The following is a 21,909-nucleotide window of genomic DNA, read 5'->3' on the forward strand; positions in this document are numbered from 1 at the left end:
GATTACCTCAAGGGGTGTGCATGTTCTTTCTGTAGACTGGAAATATGCTCATCCACATGGATTGTGTCTCAAATATGCGTCAATGTTGTAATGAATAAAAGAAATTAACTTACAATGTTACTAAATATATCTTAGCCTTTTGTTATGTAGTTTCTTAATCAACTGACGCTAAAATTAGCGTTAGTTTCATGTTTAACTTTAAGAAAAAAATTTTTTCTTGGTGTTGAAATACAGCTTCACACTTGTCAGATCACTTGACTTGATCCTGGTTCAGAGAATATGGACACCTTACCAGTAGGAGAGACCCTTTCCTCCAGTTATTGGCTTCAGTCTCAAGACGTATGTGGTTAATATATTCACAATTTGGTTTCTAAAACCTGAGAACCTGTTAGGAAGCCATTTAAATGGTTAGTTGAGCACTGCTCCTCTCAGAGAAATGTCATCTGAGAATATAAGCTATAAGCAGTGGGTACATTTCTTAGGCCACAAATTTATAATAAGAAATATAAGCTAATTTTTATTTCTAGCTGCCATCTCTCTGCATTATCAGAAATTTAATCTGAGTGAGCCTGTAGATTTTCACCTCTTCTTTTCCTGGGATTGTGTCTAGTTTCTGGGAGGGCCTTATGAGGTGCCACAGTATGCAGTGATGTTGGCGGGGAGGCAGTGGAGGCAGTAAGGAACCTGGTCCCCATGTCATCCTTCCACACCGGTATCTATTGAACCATACTGTTTCGTGACCTCTTCAGGTCCAAGAGCACCGTCCGTTTCTCCAGCGTCCTCTTAGGCACAAGGAGATGTGCTTCCATGTGGCCTTGAAGACTTTGCAAGCCTGCGAAGGGGCCCTTCAGTGGGGACCCACCATGTACCCATTTCTTTTCTGAAGTCTTTTTTTTTTTTTAAAGATTTTATTTACTTGCCAGAGAAAGAAAGAGAGCACAAGCAGGGGGAGCATCAGACAGAGGGAGAAGCAGGCTCCCCACTGAACAAGGAGCCTGATGCAGGACTTGATCCCAGGACCCTGGGATCATGACCTGAGCCAAAGGCAGAGACTTAACTGACTGAACCACCCGGGGCGCATCCCATCTTTTCTGAAGTCTTGCAACCTTCCTGAGGCTCTGCTGAGGATACAAGAAACATGTCTTCTCTATTCCCAGACCCCATAAAAACATCTGGGATTGCACCACCTTCCCAAGGTGAGCCTGTGGAGTAACACACAGGACCCAGCATTGATGTCTTTGCTCTTGGTATTTGCCCAGGAATTTACTTCATCCCCCTCCAGGCACAGGGAACTCTTTTCTATCCTCATTAGCTTTTCCTCCAAATATTTTGTCTATGCTGCTAGGTTTTTTCTTCTTCTTTCTCCTAAGGGCAGTTTCTGGAATCAAAAGCCAGGAAGACACGCTTCTTTCTCTGCCTCTTGCTGTCACATCCCTCCTCTGAGATAAGAACCTTGAACTAGGCCAGCGGCCTGAATGAGGGGAAGGAAGGAGGAGAGTAAATACAGGGTAAGGGATCCGCTGATATTATGCTGCCACATCAATAAATTAATATAGCTTTCATGGGTCCAGGGCCTGCAAGAGAGGAAGTCAGCCCTAAATGAAATCAGATACTGAGCAAAAAGTGAACTTTGATAGAATAATTAAAATAAGACCTCCAGCACCAGAGCAGTTTTTCTATAGGCTCTTCACATCTTGTGCAGGGTGGAAGCCAGAACTAAGTGACCTTTAGACATGATATTGAAATATAAAGGGATCTTCTTTAAGGATGGGGTGAACGATGAACTCCACAGTGGCACCAGTCCAACCGGGGTGTTGGGAGAGGAAGGGTAGGCTGGGAAGAAAGGGGCAGCAGCTGCACACCTTGAGGCTCTCTCACTCATGCCCTTTCTAGAACTTCCCTGCCTCTGGAGCTGTTGGTAAGGCAGTTGTCTCTAACTCCGGTGTTCCTGCTCCAAGCAGATCTGAAGTCCCTTCATTCACTCAAAACCATTGACTTCCTACGCTGAGCTGCATGCTGGGGAACAAGTAATCCTATTTTGGTCTTGGTGAATTTATCTAAGTCTCTTATTGAACAACAAAAAAGACATGGCCTCTGGACTTAAGGATCTCATAGTTTAGTTGGGGGAGGGAGTTGCCCAGGGAAAGACAAGCAAAAGGGCGATCTCTCACTGAGGTGTCAGAGGAGGCTTCTGAGTAGGGCAGGAAGGTAGAACTTGAGAGGAACCTCAGGGCTCTGGGGGCAGGGCAAGCTGTGACAGGTGCCGCTTACACGCTTACATGGGAGGAGGCCAGGGGAGTCCCGCTGGTCTGGCTCAGACACAGCCCCAAATTTCCAGAAGCAGTGATGGCTATACATTTCAAATTTGGTAATTATGAACACACATTTTTTCTCATTCAAAAGAGCTAACTGCTGCATGACTAGGTAGGAAGATTCTATTTCCCTGTTTCTCAACCCGTGCTGTTTGAATTAGGAGCCTAGGGGAGGAACACAGGGGGTGGAGGTTCCTTCACAATGCAAAAGCCACAAACGCCCTCCCCCTCTCCTCTTGGAGAGAGAGTGGCAGCTGACTCTAAAGATCCTATATCGCAGGCAAAAAAGAGTTTGTTGGCAAACCACGTAGGAGGCACCAGAGTGATAAATCAGAGCTTTTGCAGCAATGTATTTTTATCACTGCTTGGCTAAAGCTCACTTGTTCCAAGTGGGCTGATTAGCTAAGTATGCTCCTCTGAGTATGGAGTGAGCTCCTTGAAAATACAGGCTTGTTGCAAATGATTCATAAAGATACCAGGTTAACATTTATTTTATAAAAGGAGGATAGTGTAAGAAGGTAGGAGGCTCTTTGGCCCACTAACTCATGAAATAGGATTCTGTTTCTCCAGCTGTGAAGAGTGAAAATTAATATCCCATTTGAGGAAACTCAATCACATCATCTAAAGGCTAACTCCATGTTATGGTAACAAATTAAAAGGCTGCATTTGGAGAAAGGTCCCGACATTCCAGATCACACAGGAAATAATTATATAGTATTATTTTTGAGTGCATGTAGCAAGAAAATATAATCCTTGAGTAAATAACCAGAACAGGTTGAAGACGTGTGTGTGTGTGTGTGTGTGTGTGTGTGTGTAACTGTAAACAACGATCAAATTACTTAATTGTTTAGTTCATAAATGTATACTAATATGTGCTTTTGCTTATGCCAATAAGATAATCTTTAGAGATGTCTGAGTGACTTCTGGCCTGAAATTTAGTCCACAAAGTGATTATGGAATTAAGGAACAATAGAAATGGCTTGGGAAAGCATGGTCTGATTACTGTGTAGCCACTAATCTTTTACATCAACCTGAGGTTTTCAAAAAAAAACGCAGATCATTTCTAGAGCTATCTAGAACAGGGGTCAGCCGACTCTTTCTTAAAGGGACAGACGGTAAATATTTTAGGCTTGTCACTCTGCCATTGTGCACAGAAGCGACCACAGACAACCTGTTAATGAACGGCTCTTGGTGGGTTCCAATAAAACTTTCTATATAAAAATAGGTGACCGGCCGTAGGGCCAGGGTTTGCTGACCTTTCATCTCGAACAACCGCAGAGATGTTGAAAAATTGAGTTCATGTGGGAAAGCTAGGAGTTCTGTGGAGCTCCACAGCAGACCGATTCCTGTGGGGATGTGAGGTGAGGCCGGCCAACTGTGCCCCTTACCGGTAAACACTGCATAAGGAGGCCCGGAGGAGGACTGCCTGGTGCAGTCAGAAAGGCCAGCTGACTCGTAGGCAGCGCCCTGGTGCTGGATTCAGGAAGAGTTGCTAGTCTGTGTGCAAACTACGTACACAGATGGAGCACGCGCACTCGGCCAATCCCACAGTCTTCACACTTTACCCCCCACAGCGGCTCTGTGAGGTAGCAAGAGGGTTCTGGAGCTGACCACACCTTCAGAAGGTAAGATTAGACCCCAAAGAGTTCCAGCTTCTCTTCCAGTTCAGAGTCATTAAGACAACTGTTTCATTTGGGCAGGTCAGTTCTCCTGCCATATTCCTTGTTGCTGCTGAAAGACTATCACTGTGTAACCACTCTGTTCCTGACCCGGCCTCTGTCACAGCTGGTGGCTCGGGTATGGGCAACTTGTGCCCTGGCTTGAAAGGTGGAGCTGGCTCCTAATTCTCTTCCATACCTTCGAATTGAGACCAGAGGGAAGATGCCCTTGGTGGCAGGGATGTAGCCAGAAAGCTTATATGGGGCTCAGAGGCTGGAAGGGCCCCATGTGGGCCTTGTACAGGATAAAGAAAGGGTTTCAGCTTCTTTCCAGTTCTGTGATCCACAAGGCCTGTCTGTTCATCAGGAATCCTATTCCAGTGAGGCCACTCTGTGGATTTATAATCGCCTCCCTTTCCCTTTTCTTGAGTTGCATTCATTGGATCTTTTCTCAATAAATCACACGGTGCTCTAGGAGGCACGTTTCCTGCCACAACTAAAGCTGTATGTAACACATTTTAGGTCTGCCATCCATGAATGTAAGAGTCTATGGGTTCTATACCAGCTGCCAGTAACAAATAACAATCAAATTCTTCTTATCAACAACTTTTCAATCTGTCCTTTCCATTCCCATCCCTCCACTGTGGCCTTGTACTTATCACTCATATCTGGATTTCGGCCCCAGTCTCCTAGAAAGCTCCTTTGTCTCTACTCATTCCATAATCTTTTTTTTTTTTAAGATTTTATTTATTTATTTGACAGAGAGAGACACACAGCGAGAGAGGAAACACAAGCAGCGGGGAGAGGCAGAGGGAGAAGCAGGCTTCCCACGGAGCAGGGAGCCCGATGCGGGGCTCGATCCCAGGACTCCGGGATCATGACCTGAGCTGAAGGCAGACGCTTAACAACTGAGCCACCCAGGTGCCCCTCATTCCATATTCTTGTCCATCTGTTGTCAGAGCTGTTAGATTAATTTTTACAAACCTACTTTCATCCATCACGTCTCAGATGAAAAGTTTAAAGAGCTTCCTTACTGCCTTCTGGATTTGGTCTGATCTCTTCAAACCAATATTTTAGGCTTCCTAATCTGGCCCCACTTTATTTATTATATTCATATCTCTCATACCCTTCAACATGAACTTCAATTTCAGCCAGGTCAATCTCACTCTTCATTCTCACTTCTATGACTTTGCTTATTTTTGTCCCTACCACTTCTCCTATTAATTAGAATATCTCCTCCCTGTATCAAAATCTAATTATATTATCTCTAACAAATAGAAATCTAATATTATCTGTAAGAGAAGGGAAGGGGTGGGAAGGAAATGAGGCTGCATCTGTCCCCTTCCACCTGATAGCCACATTCCAAAGTAATAGTTAATATCTGGTGACCATTAGAAACATGACAAAACTATCAGAAGTATGTGAAATTGAAGCTTCCAGATAAGGATGACAGAATGAAATACACATCTAATTTTTATCATTTTCAACCTCCCCATGTAAAACTGCATTAACAGTATTTGGGGGGGTGGCATAAATCCCAAGGATAAAGAGTGAAAGATGATACCAAAGGAATTAAATTTTAGAGGGTAGAAAGCAGACAGATGGTAATGGACTTGGCAGACTTGAAAGACCAAACTGTAAACTGACATTAAGTAAAGATAAAAACAAATTCAATATGCACTCCAGAATCCTCAAAAGACTCAAGGATCAATGGCACCTGTGAAAGGGCGTGAATTGGGATGTTAAATTAAGGAAGACTGGTTGAATGGAGGCTGAGGATCAGGAAGAGTCTCAGATCTGCCCTTCCCCCATTCCATATCACTAGTTGATTGCTCCTCCCACGCGCTGGCCAAAGTCTGGAGGTTTAGGTTCCAGAGATGGGAAAACAGATGGTTTCTAAATGAAGGAACACCAGTCACAGCTGAGGGTGGGTGTGAAGTGTTTCAAACAGGAGAGTATTGAAGGCTCCCTGCTCTCTTTCCACTTTATCCTTCAGGCCAAAGAAATTGAAGGACAATTCTGTGGAGAATATGACGATCTCAAGAGGAAATATCTAAAGATACTGACTTTAAGAGTCCCCTCTCAAACAACCTAGAGAGGTCATCCTACATTAGTGATTCTCAACTAGAGACATATGGCAATGTCTGGAAATAGTTTTGATTGTCACAAACCTGGTGGCAGGGGTGCTATCGGCATCTCGTGGGTAGAGCCCAGGGGTGTTGCTACAATGCACCATAAAGCCTCCCACAACAGAGAATTAGCCAGTGCAAAATGTCAGTGGTGCCACTGTTGATAAACTCTGCCCTACATGAAATTCATGGTCAACTTGCCCATCAACACAAGCAACGTTTCCAAAGTCTCCTACTCTATTATGAGAACAGAAAACAAAAACAATGGCCAGACAACTGAGGAAGACTTCTAACAAGGAAGATAGGGATGTAAACAAACAGATAAAAGCAACTGGAAAAAGGGGTGCCTGGGTGGCTCAGTTGGTTGTGTCTGACCCTTGATCTCAGCTCAGGCCTGATGTCAGGGTTGTGAGTTCAAGCCCCTCCTCACTGGGGCCCAGCGTAGAGCCTACTTAAGACAGACAAAAAAAGCAACTGGAAAAAGGGACTCTATAGGAAGAAGAAAACTCTAAAAAACTGTATTTGATTTCCACTTATGACCATGATTAGTCAGGACCAGATTTACCTTCCTGCTCTAAACAACTAGAAAACTGGACAAGATTTAGAAAACTGTTTTCCAGTATTGGATAACAGGCAACTCAGGACTTCCTTTCACATCTAAGTTCTGGATTTGACTTTTTTTTTTTAATTAAGTTTTTTATTTTAATTCGAGTATAGTTAACAGTGTTATATTAGTTTCAGATGTACAATATAGTGATTCAACAATTCTATATATTATTCAGTGCTCATCATGATAAGTGTCCTCTTTCTGGATTTGACTTGTGTATAGGGATCCAGTTTGAATTTACTGAAGAATTTCCCCACTGATTTACAATGCCACCTTTCCATACGGGGATTCATCTACTCCTGGTCTGTTTCTGTCTTTGTGCTGGTATCATACTGCATTAATTCTTCACAATGTTGTTGGAAACTCAAATCCAACTGTCTGATCTTTAAGTTGCTAAAACTACAAATCTATCAGCATGACAGAAAATTAAAAACCAAGAACACTATTGCCATCTGGTGGAGAGATCTACCATTACCACATCTAAATGAGACCGCCATGACTCATCTCCTCACTCCATTTAGTCGACGAGTCTGAAAAATCTTCCTTTATCAGTTCTTTCTAATCTGTCCCTTCACTTCCATTCTCCTGGTATCTACACCTTAGTCTACTTCCTACTTTGCTAGGATTGTTGCTTTTGAACCAGCCCCTCTCTTTAGTCACTATTCTTTCAATACTTTTCTTGTTCCTATTGTCACACCTTATAATTTACATTAAGTTGATGGGTCACTTATCAAGTTCTTGCTTACAAGAAAACATTTTGGAACCAGTAACAGCAGTCTGACTAGGGACAGACGGAGAGAACAAAGTAGAGGCTCGATAAATATTAGCTGAATTGAAAAAAGTTATTTAGTACCATTTGCTCATTTGCCAAATTTATTTGGGAGGTGGCATAGGCATGTTTCCAACCTTTCTTTTTCCTTCTATAATACCAGACTGATGAAAAATTCGCATGTGTAATTTTTCTGTGGGCTTACCTAAAAAAATTAGTTTTAATTGCAAAATGCATGACCCATATAAAAAAATTCAGAGTTCTGCAAATGAGTGACTCTATGGATGATGTTGGGAGCCAGGGTTCTCACTGAGGAAGAAGATACAAGTATGGAATGGGGGAAGACAAGGAAGAACCCAGTGGGGCTGAACTGGAGTTGGAGGTATCAGTAAAACTTGTGGTTTCTAGTATCTGTGTTTCTTAGCTCTTTCTGTTGAAGGGGCCTAGACTCAATGGCAACCCAGCAGAGCCCAGACCTTAGCACCCAAACACCATTCTCCATTAAGAGAAACTAGGGATTGTTGGAGAAATGGCTGCTCCCAGGGCTGGGTAGGAAAAAATATACGATAAACTTGAAACATCTTGTGCTAGAAAGTAAGGAATTCTTCAAAAAAGGATGAGAACATGTCTTAAAGACCCAGGAGCCACCTTGAAAGGTCTCCCACTGGTCAAATGTGGGATAACTTTACATCAAAACAAGTGAGAGTAACAGAACTGAATAAAATAGCAATCCATGAATTCATGCTAAGTTGGAAAATGAAAGCTTTTCCTTACAGCAGTATGCCAACTAATAAATGTAAAAGGAATGGTAGAATTGGAAAGCCATTTGGCAACTCTCAGGGGTAACAATTCATCCAAGAAACATCACTGGACGCTAAAATTAGTATGTGAAAGTTTGCTGAGAAACAGAATATGTAGTCTCAAAGTATCTCCTTACAAAATGCTTAACTTAATGGAAAAAAAAATATTAACTTTACAGTGAAGAAATCTAGCAGACACCCCCTAAAACCAGCGATCCAAATCAACTCCTGGTAATGGAACAACCGACACCATGGTAAGATGTGCTGAAAAAGACATAGCATCACTTCTATGATATTCCTGCCAACAATGGGTGAACTCAATCTAATTGTGAAGGAATATCAGAAATAACTCAGATTAAGGGAGAATTTATAAAATAATCGACCTATGTGTTTCATGACCTTGACACTTGTGAAACACAGATTGAAGAATTGTTCTAGATTAGAGGGAGACTACAGACATGGCAACTAAATGTACTGTGTTACCCTGATTTGGACCCTGGACTTGTTTTTTGTTTTAACAAAGGCCATTACTGGGACAACTAGCGAAATATGGAAAAGATTAGGTAATAGTATTGTATTAATGTTAATTTTCTGTTTTTGATAATTGTGCTATGGTTATGTAGGAAAATATCCTGGTTCTTAGGAAATACACAAGTATTTGTGGTAGAAGGGCATCGTATCTGTAACTAACACTCCAATGGTCAGAAAAAAAGCATTTATTCTACACAGATATCTGTGCTGATAAAGGGAAATCTCTCCCTTATTGTCGGATGACAATTAGTTAATACAGAGAGAATGATGTAGTTAGAAAATCACAGTTTTGTAAACATCACAGTAAAAAATGTTTTCAGATAAGAATCGTCAAAGGATGCTAAATCTGTAAGGGGCAGGTTTATGAGGAATAGAATATCAACAGGGTCTCAAAAGTTTCTCCTCACAAATTATCTACTAATTGCAAAAGGAAAATTAGTAACTATACAGTGGAGAAATTGGATGACTTCTTATTCAGTTGATCAAAATGGACATCAATATGGGGCAAAGGGATATTGCTGAGTCTGGATGTGATGCTGGGAGGCCAAGATCACTCATAGCATTCTAGCTCATACTGCATAACCCAAATCTAACCACAAGGAAACAACACAAATACCCAAACTGAAGGAAAATCTTTATTTTACCTGTCCTGTATTCTTCAATAGATCAATACTACAAAAGACAAAGGCTGAAGAACCGTTCTAGATGACAGAATCATGAGAATCTAACATATGATCCTGGACTAGATTCTGTAGCTGAAAAAATTACCAATGGAACTACTGAATTGGAATAGGGGCTGTAGATGAAAATTCTATCACTGTTAAATGCCTGAATTTGAGAACTGTACCTTGTGTGCTTTTTTTTTTTTTAAAGATTTTATTTATTTATTTGAGAGAGAGAATGAGAGAGCATGAGAGGGGGTTGGGTCAGAGGGAGAAGCAGACTCCCTGCTGATCTCTCCCTGAGATCCCGGGACTCCAGGATCATGACCTGAGCTGAAGGCAGTCGCTTAACCGACTGAGCCACCCAGGCGCCCTCGTGTGCTTGTTTTTGTGAAGAACATCTGTAACATTAAAGGTGAAAAGGTAGGTCTGCAATTTACTCTCAGATGGGTCAAGAAAAAATATATAACAAGAGATAGAAGATGGTAAACCAAACAGAGAAACATTAAAAAAGAAGTAAAAATGCAGAACAATGTAGGCTTCTTCTACTTAAAATTCTCAGAACATATACATGTATGTGCATTAAATACATATATTTCTAGGACACTATAATTAGTAGTCCCTTGCTCCCCCATGTAAGGGAAATAGGAGCTAAAATATATTAGGTGGTTGGCATGAGGGCAAAATGGTTAAGTCTTCTTTTCTCAACCTTCAGTTCCATTCCACGGAGAAGTTTTTTCTTATATGTGCACACAAGCTTCTGCACATGTGTAATTCTTACATCATTTTGATGGTTGCATAGTCTATGAATGAATGTACTTAAAGGTGTTCTACTGGTATTTGTTTCTAATATGTATATTTTAAATATGATCACATTTTAAAAAATGTTTTCATTTTTATATTTACTTTGATAAAAGCTATTTGGCCTTAATTCTGTTACAGTTTTTTGTTTTTTGTTTTTTTAGAGGCGGGGAGAGAGAGAGAGAGAGAGAGAGAGAGAGAGAGAGAGAGAGAGAGAGATGGGGAAGGGGCAGAGGGAGAGGGAGAATCTTAAGCAGGCTCCACCCCCAGCACAGAGCAGTCTCAGGGCTCTATCTCATGAGACTGAGATCATGACCTGAGCCAAAACCAAGAGTTGGACGCTTAACCGACTGAGCCACCCAGGCATACCTTATAGTTTGTTTTTATGCCTTCTTTTAAAAAATATTTTATGTTGGGCCCCTGGGTGGCTCAGTCGGTTAAGCGACTGCCTTCGGCTCAGGTCATGATCCTGGAGTCCCGGGATCGAGTCCCGCATCGGGCTCCCTGCTTGGCAGGGAGTCTGCTTCTCCCTCTGACCCTCCCCCCTCTCATGCTCTCTCTCTCTCTCTCAAATAAATAAATAAAATCTTTAAAAAAAATAAAAAAAATAAATAAAAAATATTTTATGTTCATGTTTTATTTGGGGATTTTCCTTCTCATTTGCAACTTTTATTCAATTTATGCCATATTATTATTTCAATAATATAAAGATTTATAATGCTTAGAGTCTATCCTGAGTATAATACTAGTGAAAATCTTCATGGAGGAACTTGAGTCTGGCCAGTAGATCATTTCTGGAAGGAAGTTATGCAAGGCATGAATATGAAATGTGAGTTGTGGAAGTCTAAATCCCAGCTGATACCTGAGAAATGTACTTTCCTAAAGTCAACCAACCCAACTTTTAACAGATCTGGGCCACTCTCTAATTGGATCCTATTATGGGTTCCTTGTGTTGATTTTAATGAAAAATCCTTAATCGATTAAAGTGCGAGGAGATACTCTCTGCTTTCAGAGCTATTTTTGTTATATTTTGCATCATCCTTATGATCTTTCTGGGTAAGAGTAACAATGTATCCTAGAGAAATACTATTTTAAAAACCTTACAGATAAACAGTTAAAACTTTACATACTTTCCATAATAATTTTAAAACAAATAGAAATGTAGTATCTATACAATGTGTATCATCATGTTATCTATCCTACATTTTTTTTAAAAGATTTTATTTATTTATTTGACAGAGACAGAGAGAGCACAAGTAGGCAGAGTGGCAGGCAGAGGGAGAGGGAGAAGCAGGCTCTCTGCTGAGCGGGGGAAGCCTGATGCGGGGCTCGATCCCAGGACCCTGGGATCATGACCTGAGCCGAAGGCAGCCGCTTAACCGACTGAGCCACCCAGGCGCCCCTATCCTACATATTTTATAGTGATATGTATTTATACATACTGCGCTTGCAATAGGAAATACGTTTTTGGTTTCCATAGTAGGCTGTAAGATTCAAAAGCAGAAGTCCTAAACCTCTAAAGGCAGCATAAGAAAAATCTTTATTTGAACCTCAAAGTTGTCTTTTAGCAGTCTGTGTCATATATAAAAGAAGAGTCAAAATGTTGGTTTTGTTCTATTTATTTTTGGTGGGTGGGGAGGGGCGGTAAAAAAAAAAAAAAGCTTGGTTTTTGCTTCCAGGAGCTTTCCTAAAGAGTAGTAACTCATTCATTACACATTCCCATGGATGACATGTTTTCTTGGCTTTCATGACAGTTTGAATTCAAGGTAATGTGCATAAAATGTATTTTTCTGAAATTCAGTGTATTCATTTAGACACACATGGGGTGACCCTTGTGTTCTCATTCTCATACAAAAGGTATTGGCACTTTGGCTTCAAGAACAAATAAAAAGTATCATAAATACAACTTGTGATTTGGGTCTGGGCTAATGACTAAGGAACTATTCAGCTATAATGGTCTTGGATATTTCAATGCCCTGTGAACCTACAGTTAATAAAGAGACTGCTGATTCTAAAAACTATGCCACCAACAAGGGAATGAAGGAAGAGTTATAAGTCTGATGCAAAGTTCAGAGCAAAATATCAATCAATAATCTCCTCACTTTTGCGATATCAATAACATAGAAAGTGAGGATAAGAATTACATGAATAGTGATAAACATCTACAGAAATGGGAAAATATTTTTCATTAAATTTGCCACTTATTCTAGTTCAATAAAATGCTTGTGAGGAAAAGAAATAAGGCAGGAAACTAGTTATGTTGTTTAGAACTTCTTAAGAGCAAAAAATGAATACCAATCAACTTTCTTGGTTTAATATTGTCTTAAAACGTGTCATTTTGGAACTTGAACACCTATGTTATGGCTTGAAAATTCAAAGCAAAAAGTAAAATCACGTAGAAAGCCAGAAATGTCATCAACACATCTACACAGATGTTTGCTTGTAGTTTTTGGTATCCAAAACCTTTTTTCCACACATTGCACAGATGCCTAAAACAAACAAACAAAACATGTAAGCAATCAAATCATAATACCAACTAATAATACCAATCAAATACCGAATACCAACAGTTTGCTTTATTTAAGTCACTCCTGAGGCTTAAAACATAAATTAACAGCATGAGAGAAGAAAAAAAGAAAGCACAGACCTGTAACTACAAACAAGTTCTAAGTTTTATCTTGCTTTAGAAAAAAGAGCACTTGATGAACAGCATCTATGAAAGGCTACTCCTTTCTTGTGTTATCTAAGTCAGTACCAAGAGTAGGCTAGATATGAATAGAAAAACGGTACTGAAAGAAACTTACCCTTTTTGTAGGCACAGCCCTGGCAGTAATGAGAACCTGGTTGGTGCACAGAACTTTTACAAATTCTGCAAGTGGAGAACTTATTCTTTCCATATGGATCGAATCTAGAGTTTTGTTTTTTTTTTTAAAAAAGAAAAAAAATGTATAATAGAATAGAAACACTTAAATGACCTCCTTTTAGCAACAAATGGGATCAATCCATGCTCTTTGTTCTGTGTCACACTGTCCAATTAACAGGCACGGCATGCTTGCAGCTGGCTCCTCTCCCCGCGCTTGCACACCCCTGCCCCTTCTATGTGACTTGTATGCTGGTGAACAGTCAGTTCCTTAATCCCAAACCTGTTTCTACAAGTTGTATTTGCCAATCTGTGTGTGTGATATAGTTTAATATTATGGAAACTGATGAAATGTGGGTACAAAAAGAGTGACCAATTCTATTAAAAACTATGAGAATGCTTTAGGATGGCTGGGTCAGTGAGAATCACTGAACTGCCACTGAATTAGGTGAGACAGCTTCAAAATAGTGGCAAGATCGTAAGTGGAAGGACTTGCCACTTTGCAAGTCTATCAGTTTTGGCTCCACTTTAAAGATACTGGAAATGTGCATTCTGGTTATGATTTATGTGAGGAAAATGATGAAGAACTCTTATCAGTAGACTCGTACTCAAAAAGCCTGTCTCAGTGCCAAAGGACTGATGAATGCATGTGCGGTTATGTGCTGTGACTTTTAAGAAAGTATGTGTATGTTTTAATAATCGCCTCCTTTAACTGACATTTTCCATTAATTGATCCAATCCCTTTGCATAAAAGAGTTTCTACTACATAAAAGTGCCACTTTATAGTGACTGGAGTAGAAAATAATTCTCCCAAAATTGGCCATAACTTTCGTAACAATACTCATATACCGAATGCCAACACTGTCCTAGACCTAGTTTCTTCTCCTGGGGTAGTGTAATACAATAGCTCATTTTCAAAGTTTAATTTCTCCAAACCCAAAAGAATGTCACTGTACTCTGCACAAGGGAAGATAGACGCTATTCCTCTTTTTAATAAGCTCGATTTGTGTGCATCCATATACTTACTTTTGCTTCAAACCGTATTTTATTCTAAGATGCACATTTTAGTATGTCTGAAATCTTACAATGAATTAGCAGAGCTTTTTCTTTCTTAAAGCAATGATACATCTTCTAAGTGTTGGTATCTTAGATTCAATGCAATACAATAGTACACTTTCCAATGTGAGACATTTGGAGTATCCAAAGTAACAGCTACTTATTAATGATACTGGAGTGAGGTTGGGAGCATAAAGAAACTGGCAGTATCTAAAACTGTACAATTTGTAAAAATTACAACTTAGTTAATAATAACTGAACGGTCTTAGAAGACTTCAATAAGTCAGAGCAACACTTAGTGTGACAGTCCACTGAAGATTAAGTCTCTTATGCTGTTTTATATCCATTATTTAAAAAGTACCATTATGTACTTATGGTAGCCAGGCACTACAGGTAGTAAAAGCTTTATTATTATTATTATTATTATTTCTAATCCTTGGGATAATGCCATGAAACATGTGTTTATTCATTCAGCAAATACTTGGTGAGTACCTACTATGTGCCTGTCACTGTTTTACATACCAGAGATGAAACTTGACAGACAAAGCCTCTGTCCTCAAGCTGACATTCTAGTAAGACAATAGGTAAAGGGCAGACAGTAAGTAAAGGAATAAACATGTTTTTCAGACGGTGATACACGTTGAGGAGAAAAGTCAAACAGGATATTGTGGCAGACATGAGGGGAAGGAGGGAAGCTATTAATTCAAATGCTGGTTAGGGACCCACTCTGAGGAAGTGACATTTCAACTGAGATCCTAGTAACAAGAAGGTGCCAGCTATGTAAGCTCTGCGGAACGAGCTCTAGGAGGAAGGAGCCGTAAGCACAAACCTCTTCGGGGCTTGGTCTATCTGATGCAGGAGTTGCTGCAACAGGGAGTCAGAGAGGTGGGAGGGGCCAGATCATGGAAAAACTTGTTAAGAAGGTGGGGGGGAGGTTAGATTATATTCTACGTGAAAAGAAAAGCAATGCAGGGTTCTGAGAAAAGCACTTCTGTGCCCTTTAAAGGACCACTCTGGCTACTATGAGACTGAACCATAAAGAACTAGAGAGGAAGCAGAAAGATGGAGTTATTATGGCATCTAAGTAAGAAATACCAGTGGTTTGGAAGAGGGTAATAGCAGTGAGACGGACAAAAGCAGGTGGATTCAGGTTATATGTTGGTGGCAGAGCTAAAGAACTTGCTGATGAAAGGGGAGTGAGGAAAAGGGAGGGATCAGTGCGGAATTCTAGCTCTTAGGCGCGCAAGGCAGGACTGGAGGGGTGCGATGATGAGACTCGGATCAGAAGACTGCAGGAACAAGAGGTGGCCTGGTAGACGCCCAGATGGTAAGTCAAGTAGGCAGCTGGGTACATCTTTGGAGCTCAAAAGAGAAGTCAGGACAGGGGATATAAATCTGGGAGTCATTAACATACAGTTTGGGGGCGCCTGGGTGGCTCAGTCGGTTAAGCATCTGCCTTCGGCTCAGGTCGTGGTCCCAGGGTCCTGGGATCGAGCCCCGCATCGGGCTGCCTGCCCAGCGGGAAGCCTGCTTCTCCCTCTCCCACTCCCCCTGCTTGTGTTCCCTCTCTCGCTGTGTCTCTCTCTGTCAAATGAAATCTTAAAAAAAAAAACAACAACAACAACAAAAACCATACAGTTTGAATTTAAAGCCTTTGAACTAAAATCACTTGAGGAGAGATTATACATTTATAAATAGAAAAAAAAGGGAAAGGTCTAGGATTGAGTCCAGAGGCACCTTGACTGAGAAGGAACGGTGAGTTGGGAGGAAAAAAGAGTATGGTACCCAACAGCCCAGAGAACAGAAGGCTGCAAAGGAGTCAGGTTGGCTCAGTCAGTGAAGCAAGCGACTCTGGATCTCGGGGCTGTGGGTTCAGGCCCCACATTGAGGGTAGAGCTTACTTTAAAAAAAGAAAGAGAACAGAAGGTTGCAAAAATGAGAGCTGTTAAAAGGTTAAGTAAGGTAAGAACAGAGAAGTCCATCAGGTGTGATCCCTCTGAGAGCAGCTGCAGGGGTTTGGTGGGGCTGAAGTCGCGAATCGGACTTACACTGAGAAAGCGTCTGAATAAGGCTTTTGGAAACTTTTGCTGTGAAGGGAAGCAAGGCAATGGGGTGGCAGCTGGAAGGGTTCATGGCATTTTTAAGACTGGAAATAAAGTGTGGTGTCAAAAAAAAAAAAGTGATTTTTAGGGTGGGAGACACTTTTATCTCCATTCTTAGATGAAAAAGTAAAGTTCAGAAAACTGGCTTAATTTCCTGAAGGCCCCAGAGCTAGACAGGAACAGAGTCCAAATTCAAATTTAGGGCTGACTCCAGAGCTTCTGATCTGTCCACATCCTTCTATTACCTCTGATTTGTATGAGAATTAAGAACCAGATAAAATAACCTAGAGTAAACCCAAACCAGGCAATATTATTCCAAAACTAGTTCTATAAAACACAGCACACTGAAGCACCTGAGTGAAACTGCAAAGTAGTTTTAGGGATAAGAAATCATAGTTTTCAAAAGAAAAAAAAATGAGAAAATAATAGTCATGTTTTCTGGTGAAATTATATATATAAAAAATAGCACTGGGCGCCTGGGTGGCTCAGATGGTTAAGCGTCTGCCTTCGGCTCGGGTCATGATCCCAGGGTCCTGGGATCGAGTCCCGCATCAGGCTCCCTGCTCCTTGGGAGCCTGCTTCTCCCTCTGCTTCTCTCTCTCTCTGCTCCTCTGTCTCTCATGAATAAATAACTAAAAAAAAAAAAAAAAAAAAAAAAAAAAAAATAGCACTAATATCTTCATATATTGATACACTGAGGAGGAGTAGGGTGAAACCAGCAGGCTGTAACAGACAGCTTAGCTTTGCATGCTAGGAACTACTGAACTCTGTTTTATTCATGATAGAATGATGCACACCAAATTCACTCCAGCATGTCTAAGACCAAAGAGAGTGGAAAGTTATATGCCTGAGGAGTGGCTGCTCCTATTACCTACCTTGCTTTTTTTGAAGTCAAAGCTTTATTTTCATTCAGCTTTCTTCCGCCACTTTCTAAATCAAAACATACATGTATTTTAGCAGGTTATTTCTGCACATTTCACTATAACATATACATTTAACATTTAACAGTTAGTTAAAAAGTTCATTCTTTGGCCTCCTACCAGTAGATGAGTCTGGATCAAAATTTTCAAAAATCCCCAGTTAATACCCAGGTTTTTAAGACACTACTTAAAAAGGAAAGATTTATTATGAAGCAATAAAATTGTGGATAATCATTTTATTTCTCAGACTCAAAAGAGGACTTTAGGGATGGGTCTACACTTAATTTATCTAGTGTAAAATCTTAGAGCCACTACTTCGGTGCCATAGACCCTGAATACAGTACAAGTGTTTCTTTTCCTTCCCTTTGGAAACACCTCAACTGTATATAATGATATGAAGGTGAAAATGTAAATGTGTAAATGATTTGTTCAAGAATATAAAAGTCACGTGAAGAGAGGGGGAATTAAATGCAGACTTTAATAAAGCGGAATCAAATCAGTTACTATCATCTACTCATTGGCTGAAAATCATTTAATGATTTTGCTATCTTTTGCCTGACAGATGAGGAACCCTTAACATGTAACCCAGAGAACTAAATAAAAGATATTAAATTGTTGGGGGATCTGGAATTCTTTAATAGTTAAGAGATGAAGTACACAAATACACAAAAGATTTCTTTTTACAAATGATGTAAAGCTAAAACATTCGTCACAGGAAGCATGGGATTCAACTTCTCTTTTCCAAATGGAAAAATACCTGTGGTATTCCTTGCACCATCTTTCCATGTGTCTGGAGTGATAACAGTACCAAGTTTCTTCTCACCTGTTGTAACAAGATAGTAAAAGTAAGGGGAATTTGGATTTAACTATGTAATAAATACACTACATGGAGCTTAAAATTCAGTGGTATCAACCACTGTCTTACAGTAGGAGACTTTTCATGCCGGGGTAGGGACTGTGAAATGAGACTGAAGATACTAACTGTGGATAATGGGTAACTGAGGAATTCCACGGAGAAAGAAACAACCTTAGCTGGGGAAATCCAGGAAAGCCTGTGGAGAAGGCAGGAAGAGGGTCTGGATCTGGCAGTGGGGTTGTAAAGAAAGAGGAGGAGAGATGATGAAGGCAAACTAGAGAAAGGCTGTATCCTGAAGAAAGGCATGGAAAGCTCAGGGTACACACAAAGTAGATTGGTTTGGCCAAAGAGTGAGGGTAAGAGTAAGTGAAAATAAAGTTGGAAAGATAAGCTGGGCCCTCATTGTGGAGGGTCATCCTGAATGCCAGGTTCTAAATATAGAAACCTCAAATTATTTTTTGCACATTGAGAATTTATTAAAGGTTTTAAATCCAGGAAACGATAGAATGCACTTATATTAAGGTTCAATGCACATATCTGTTGTGATTACTCTAAACCACGTCCTGGCATAATGATGATGGATGATAAGACAAAGTCTTTACCCTTTGGTTCTACTGTCTAGCACTTGGTAGGAATGTAATACTTGTTGCATGAATGAAAAGAAAAGGTGACAAGATGCAAGAATGAAAGGTGGAGTCAGGGTCTAATTGAGCATTTTTACATGGAAGGGGAGCTGATAAAGATTCCAAAGGATATAGAGACAAAGAGGTAGAGAGGGATGGCAACAAGGACATGAGTAGAATTTTCCTTGAAAAAAGGGAAAGAAATAAATGAGCATGGATACAGATCTGTTTATGGGTATGGCAAAAGAAATAAAAGAAGTTGAGAACGTTCCCATGTAATTACCTTGCTTTTCTTATACCTCTAAGGAGGTATTTGTCAACAGAGGATGAGGTAGGTGAAGGTGTGGACGTTTAAGGGACCAGAGAGCTTGGAATAGTCACTAGCGACAAAGGGCAAGGGGACTGACTAAAATTAAGTTAAAAAGACTGATGAATAGTATTAAAGCTCTTGCAGATGAGGAATTGTACACTTTTAGTGGTACCAACTGGTTCATTTGTACAGTTTTCCCCAGTAGCCTTCACACGCATGCAGGACAGTTTAGGGAGAGAAGAGCCAAAGGCAGGGAGAACACAGTTTGAAGGGAAAGGGGCTGGTAGGGGATCACATTAGTCTAACTCGAGTGATGGGGACTTCAGCTAGGGTATTTGAGGGGTCAATGAGAGGCTAGGGAAAATAGGAGCTATTGAATGGAAGTAAAAACAGCAGGACATGCAAGTGTTTGGATGCAGGATCACAAAGGGATAGGGGAATGCATGAGAGACGATTAGGGCTTTGTGAATGGGTGACTGGGAGGACTGCAATGCCTTTAAATGATGGAAGAGAAGGTACAGATTTGTGAAGTAGGATGACAAATTCAGTCTTGAAAGTACTACACTACTATGTAACAACCAGATGGAGGTTCCCAGTATTGTCCGGAGAAAATTCTTCTATTGGTCTTAGTTTAGAGAGAAGTCAGCTGGAGATGTGGATTAGACATTCACTGGCATGGATATGCTACTTGAAGCCAGATATTTCCAAAACAGTCAAAAGAAGGTCAGATACAGATCACTGGGAAACATCTACTTTAAGGGAGAAGGAGAATAAGAAAACTTGGAGACTATAATGGTAAAGAAGCACAGGGAGAAGTAAATTCAAAGAGAATCGAGACCAAGTTTCAAAGTCACAGAGTAGAAAAGGACTGAAAGAAAGGTCTTTGAATTAAGAGTCTATTTTTATTTGAGGAATAAGATGCTATAGAAGGCAGAAAGGTATTAGAGCAAAGAAATAATACACAGACTTTCAGAAGTGCAGAGAAGTAAAAAGCAAATGACCTTTTAGGACACATATCACATCCCAGAACCAACTATGTGTACTTATTTTAATACCACATTAGATCTTGGGGTCTCAAAATTTTTATGTATCTTAGGAAGTTAACTCTCACAATGTGCTCAGTATCCTCAATTTCCCTGAGAAAAAGCACTTATGGTGTAAAGAACATCACACAAAACAAGTTAAACCAGGCAGAATACCAGTCGTCTAAAGTTAAAATATACAGAATTAACACAAATTACATAGAAGGCTAAATTTACATGTTTAGGAACTATACTACATAAGAGAGAAGACATCAAGGAAGGTGCATAACCTAAATATATGTAAGTCATATTTACTCAAAGAGGCAAAACCAAAAAACTTAAGTACTGGATGGAGTAGAGTTAAAGGACATCAATGTCAGAAAACTTAATGTGCTTTTTGGAGTGATGAAAATGTTCTAAAATTGATTGTGGTGATGGTTGCACAACCCTGTGAATATACTGAAAATAACAGAATGGTACATTTTAAATGGGTGACTTGTACCCATGTCAATTACATTGCAATAATTTTTTAAAAGCTTAATGTGAGACGATGATATAAAGCATAGAAAAATGGAAATATTCGTTCCACTCTACCCCTCATAAAACGAGGCAGAGTTCAATTCTGAGAGCCACATATTGGGGGTTATGATAGAAATAACCAGTTTTAGAGTATACACTAAGGCACTTTTAAATCAGGCTTTACCTGCATTATCTAATTCTCACAAAACCCGTAAGTTACGTATTCTTCTCATTTTTCAGATGAGAAAACTGGGGCCAAGAAATATTCGATAATTTGCCCATAAGTTATTCTTTTACCTAATGTAAAGACTGTGATTCAAACTCATGGGTGCCTGTGTTCAAAAGTTTATCTACTGTGTGTGGGGGGAGGTATAAACAAAATGGATTATGTTAATGTTAATCCAGATAAGAGGACTTGAAACCTTGTCTCAGAAGAGCCAGAAATGTCTAGCCTGAGGAAAAAGAGACTTAGGGATATGACAGCCGTTTTAAAGCAAACAGTCTGTGACATCAAAAAATCCTATTTTCTAGAAACCTCAAGAGTTTATATTAGAATCACTGATGGCAACAATAGGGAGGAAGGACTTTTCTAAAAGTGAGTGACATCGATACAGACTCTGAAGGTGGTGAGACTTTTTAAACCCTGCCTCAATACCACAGGTATTCATGCAAAGAGCATTTAAGCCATTGGATAGGCTGCTAACTTAGGGCTGCTGGTTAAAATACAGGATGCCCGGTTAAATTTAAATTTCAAACAATGAATGGCGTTTTAGTACTGTCACGTCCTAAAAGTAAGTCCAGTGCACTTTCAGTAGTAAAGAGCAGCAAGCAAAGACAAGTCTCAAATATTGCACGGGACCTACTTCTCCTAATAAAAAGTGTTCATTTTTTTTTCAATGTCTGCTAAATCTGGAAACTCTAGATATTGTATAAGTTACTTTTAAGATCCATTCCAACCCTGAGGGTCTGTGAGGCGAAGGAGCCAGTCAAGAGCTGTATGAGATCTCGGGTTGGGCATAGGGGAGGCAAAGGAAATAGACAAATGAGTGCAAAACTGAGACCACTCTGAATGCAAAACGACTATACGGTCCTGGGGGAGGGAAGGAATGGTCAAAGGGGTAGAAGGACAATGGCTGGCATCGGAGACCTGTGGCCGAAAGAAAAACAAAGAAAAGGCAAAGTACCCGAACAGCTCCAGTTAGCTTCTCCTAGCCTCCTTCTCCCAAAGATGTGGCCCCTTAACTCACATTTTTCGCACACCATCCTTCCCCTCCGGTTCCCTTGGCCGCAGAAACAGCAGCAGCTCCAAAATGTCAACACAACAGCCAGGAAAGGATTCCCCTTCCGGGTTACGACAACCCACTTCCGGCCC

General features: G+C 40.3%; 2 protein-coding genes across 3 annotated transcripts in view; one reads left to right on the plus strand and one right to left on the minus strand.

Annotated features, from left to right (window-relative positions):
- Positions 1-21,909, plus strand: part of PIGF (phosphatidylinositol glycan anchor biosynthesis class F) — a 110,784-nt gene that overhangs the window by 53,549 nt on the left and 35,326 nt on the right. The window lies entirely within an intron of this gene.
- CRIPT (CXXC repeat containing interactor of PDZ3 domain) lies at positions 11,873-21,900 on the minus strand. Of its 2 annotated transcripts, XM_027620839.1 has the most exons (5): positions 21,785-21,900; positions 17,965-18,030; positions 17,163-17,217; positions 13,074-13,177; positions 11,873-12,758 (listed from the first exon to the last, which is right to left on the minus strand). In XM_027620839.1, exons 1-5 carry the CDS (start codon positions 21,798-21,800, stop codon positions 12,694-12,696), a joined length of 306 nt encoding a protein of 101 aa, XP_027476640.1. In that variant the 5' UTR covers positions 21,801-21,900; the 3' UTR covers positions 11,873-12,693. The 2 variants fall into 2 exon arrangements, with proteins under 2 accessions (XP_027476640.1, XP_027476641.1); XM_027620840.1 differs by lacking the exon at positions 13,074-13,177.

The sequence above is a fragment of the Zalophus californianus genome, chromosome 8 (genome assembly GCF_009762305.2).
Source record: "Zalophus californianus isolate mZalCal1 chromosome 8, mZalCal1.pri.v2, whole genome shotgun sequence".
NCBI lineage: Eukaryota > Metazoa > Chordata > Mammalia > Carnivora > Otariidae > Zalophus > Zalophus californianus.

Excerpts from the sequence above, each read along its gene's own strand:
- CRIPT (XM_027620839.1), bottom strand. Across the intron at positions 17,218-17,964 it reads TGGTGCAAGGAATACCACAG|AAAGTGGCGGAAGAAAGCTG; the intron begins GTATTTTTCCAT and ends GTTTTGATTTAG. Across the intron at positions 13,178-17,162 it reads TTGACTTCAAAAAAAGCAAG|ATTCGATCCATATGGAAAGA; the intron begins GTAGGTAATAGG and ends ACAAAACTCTAG.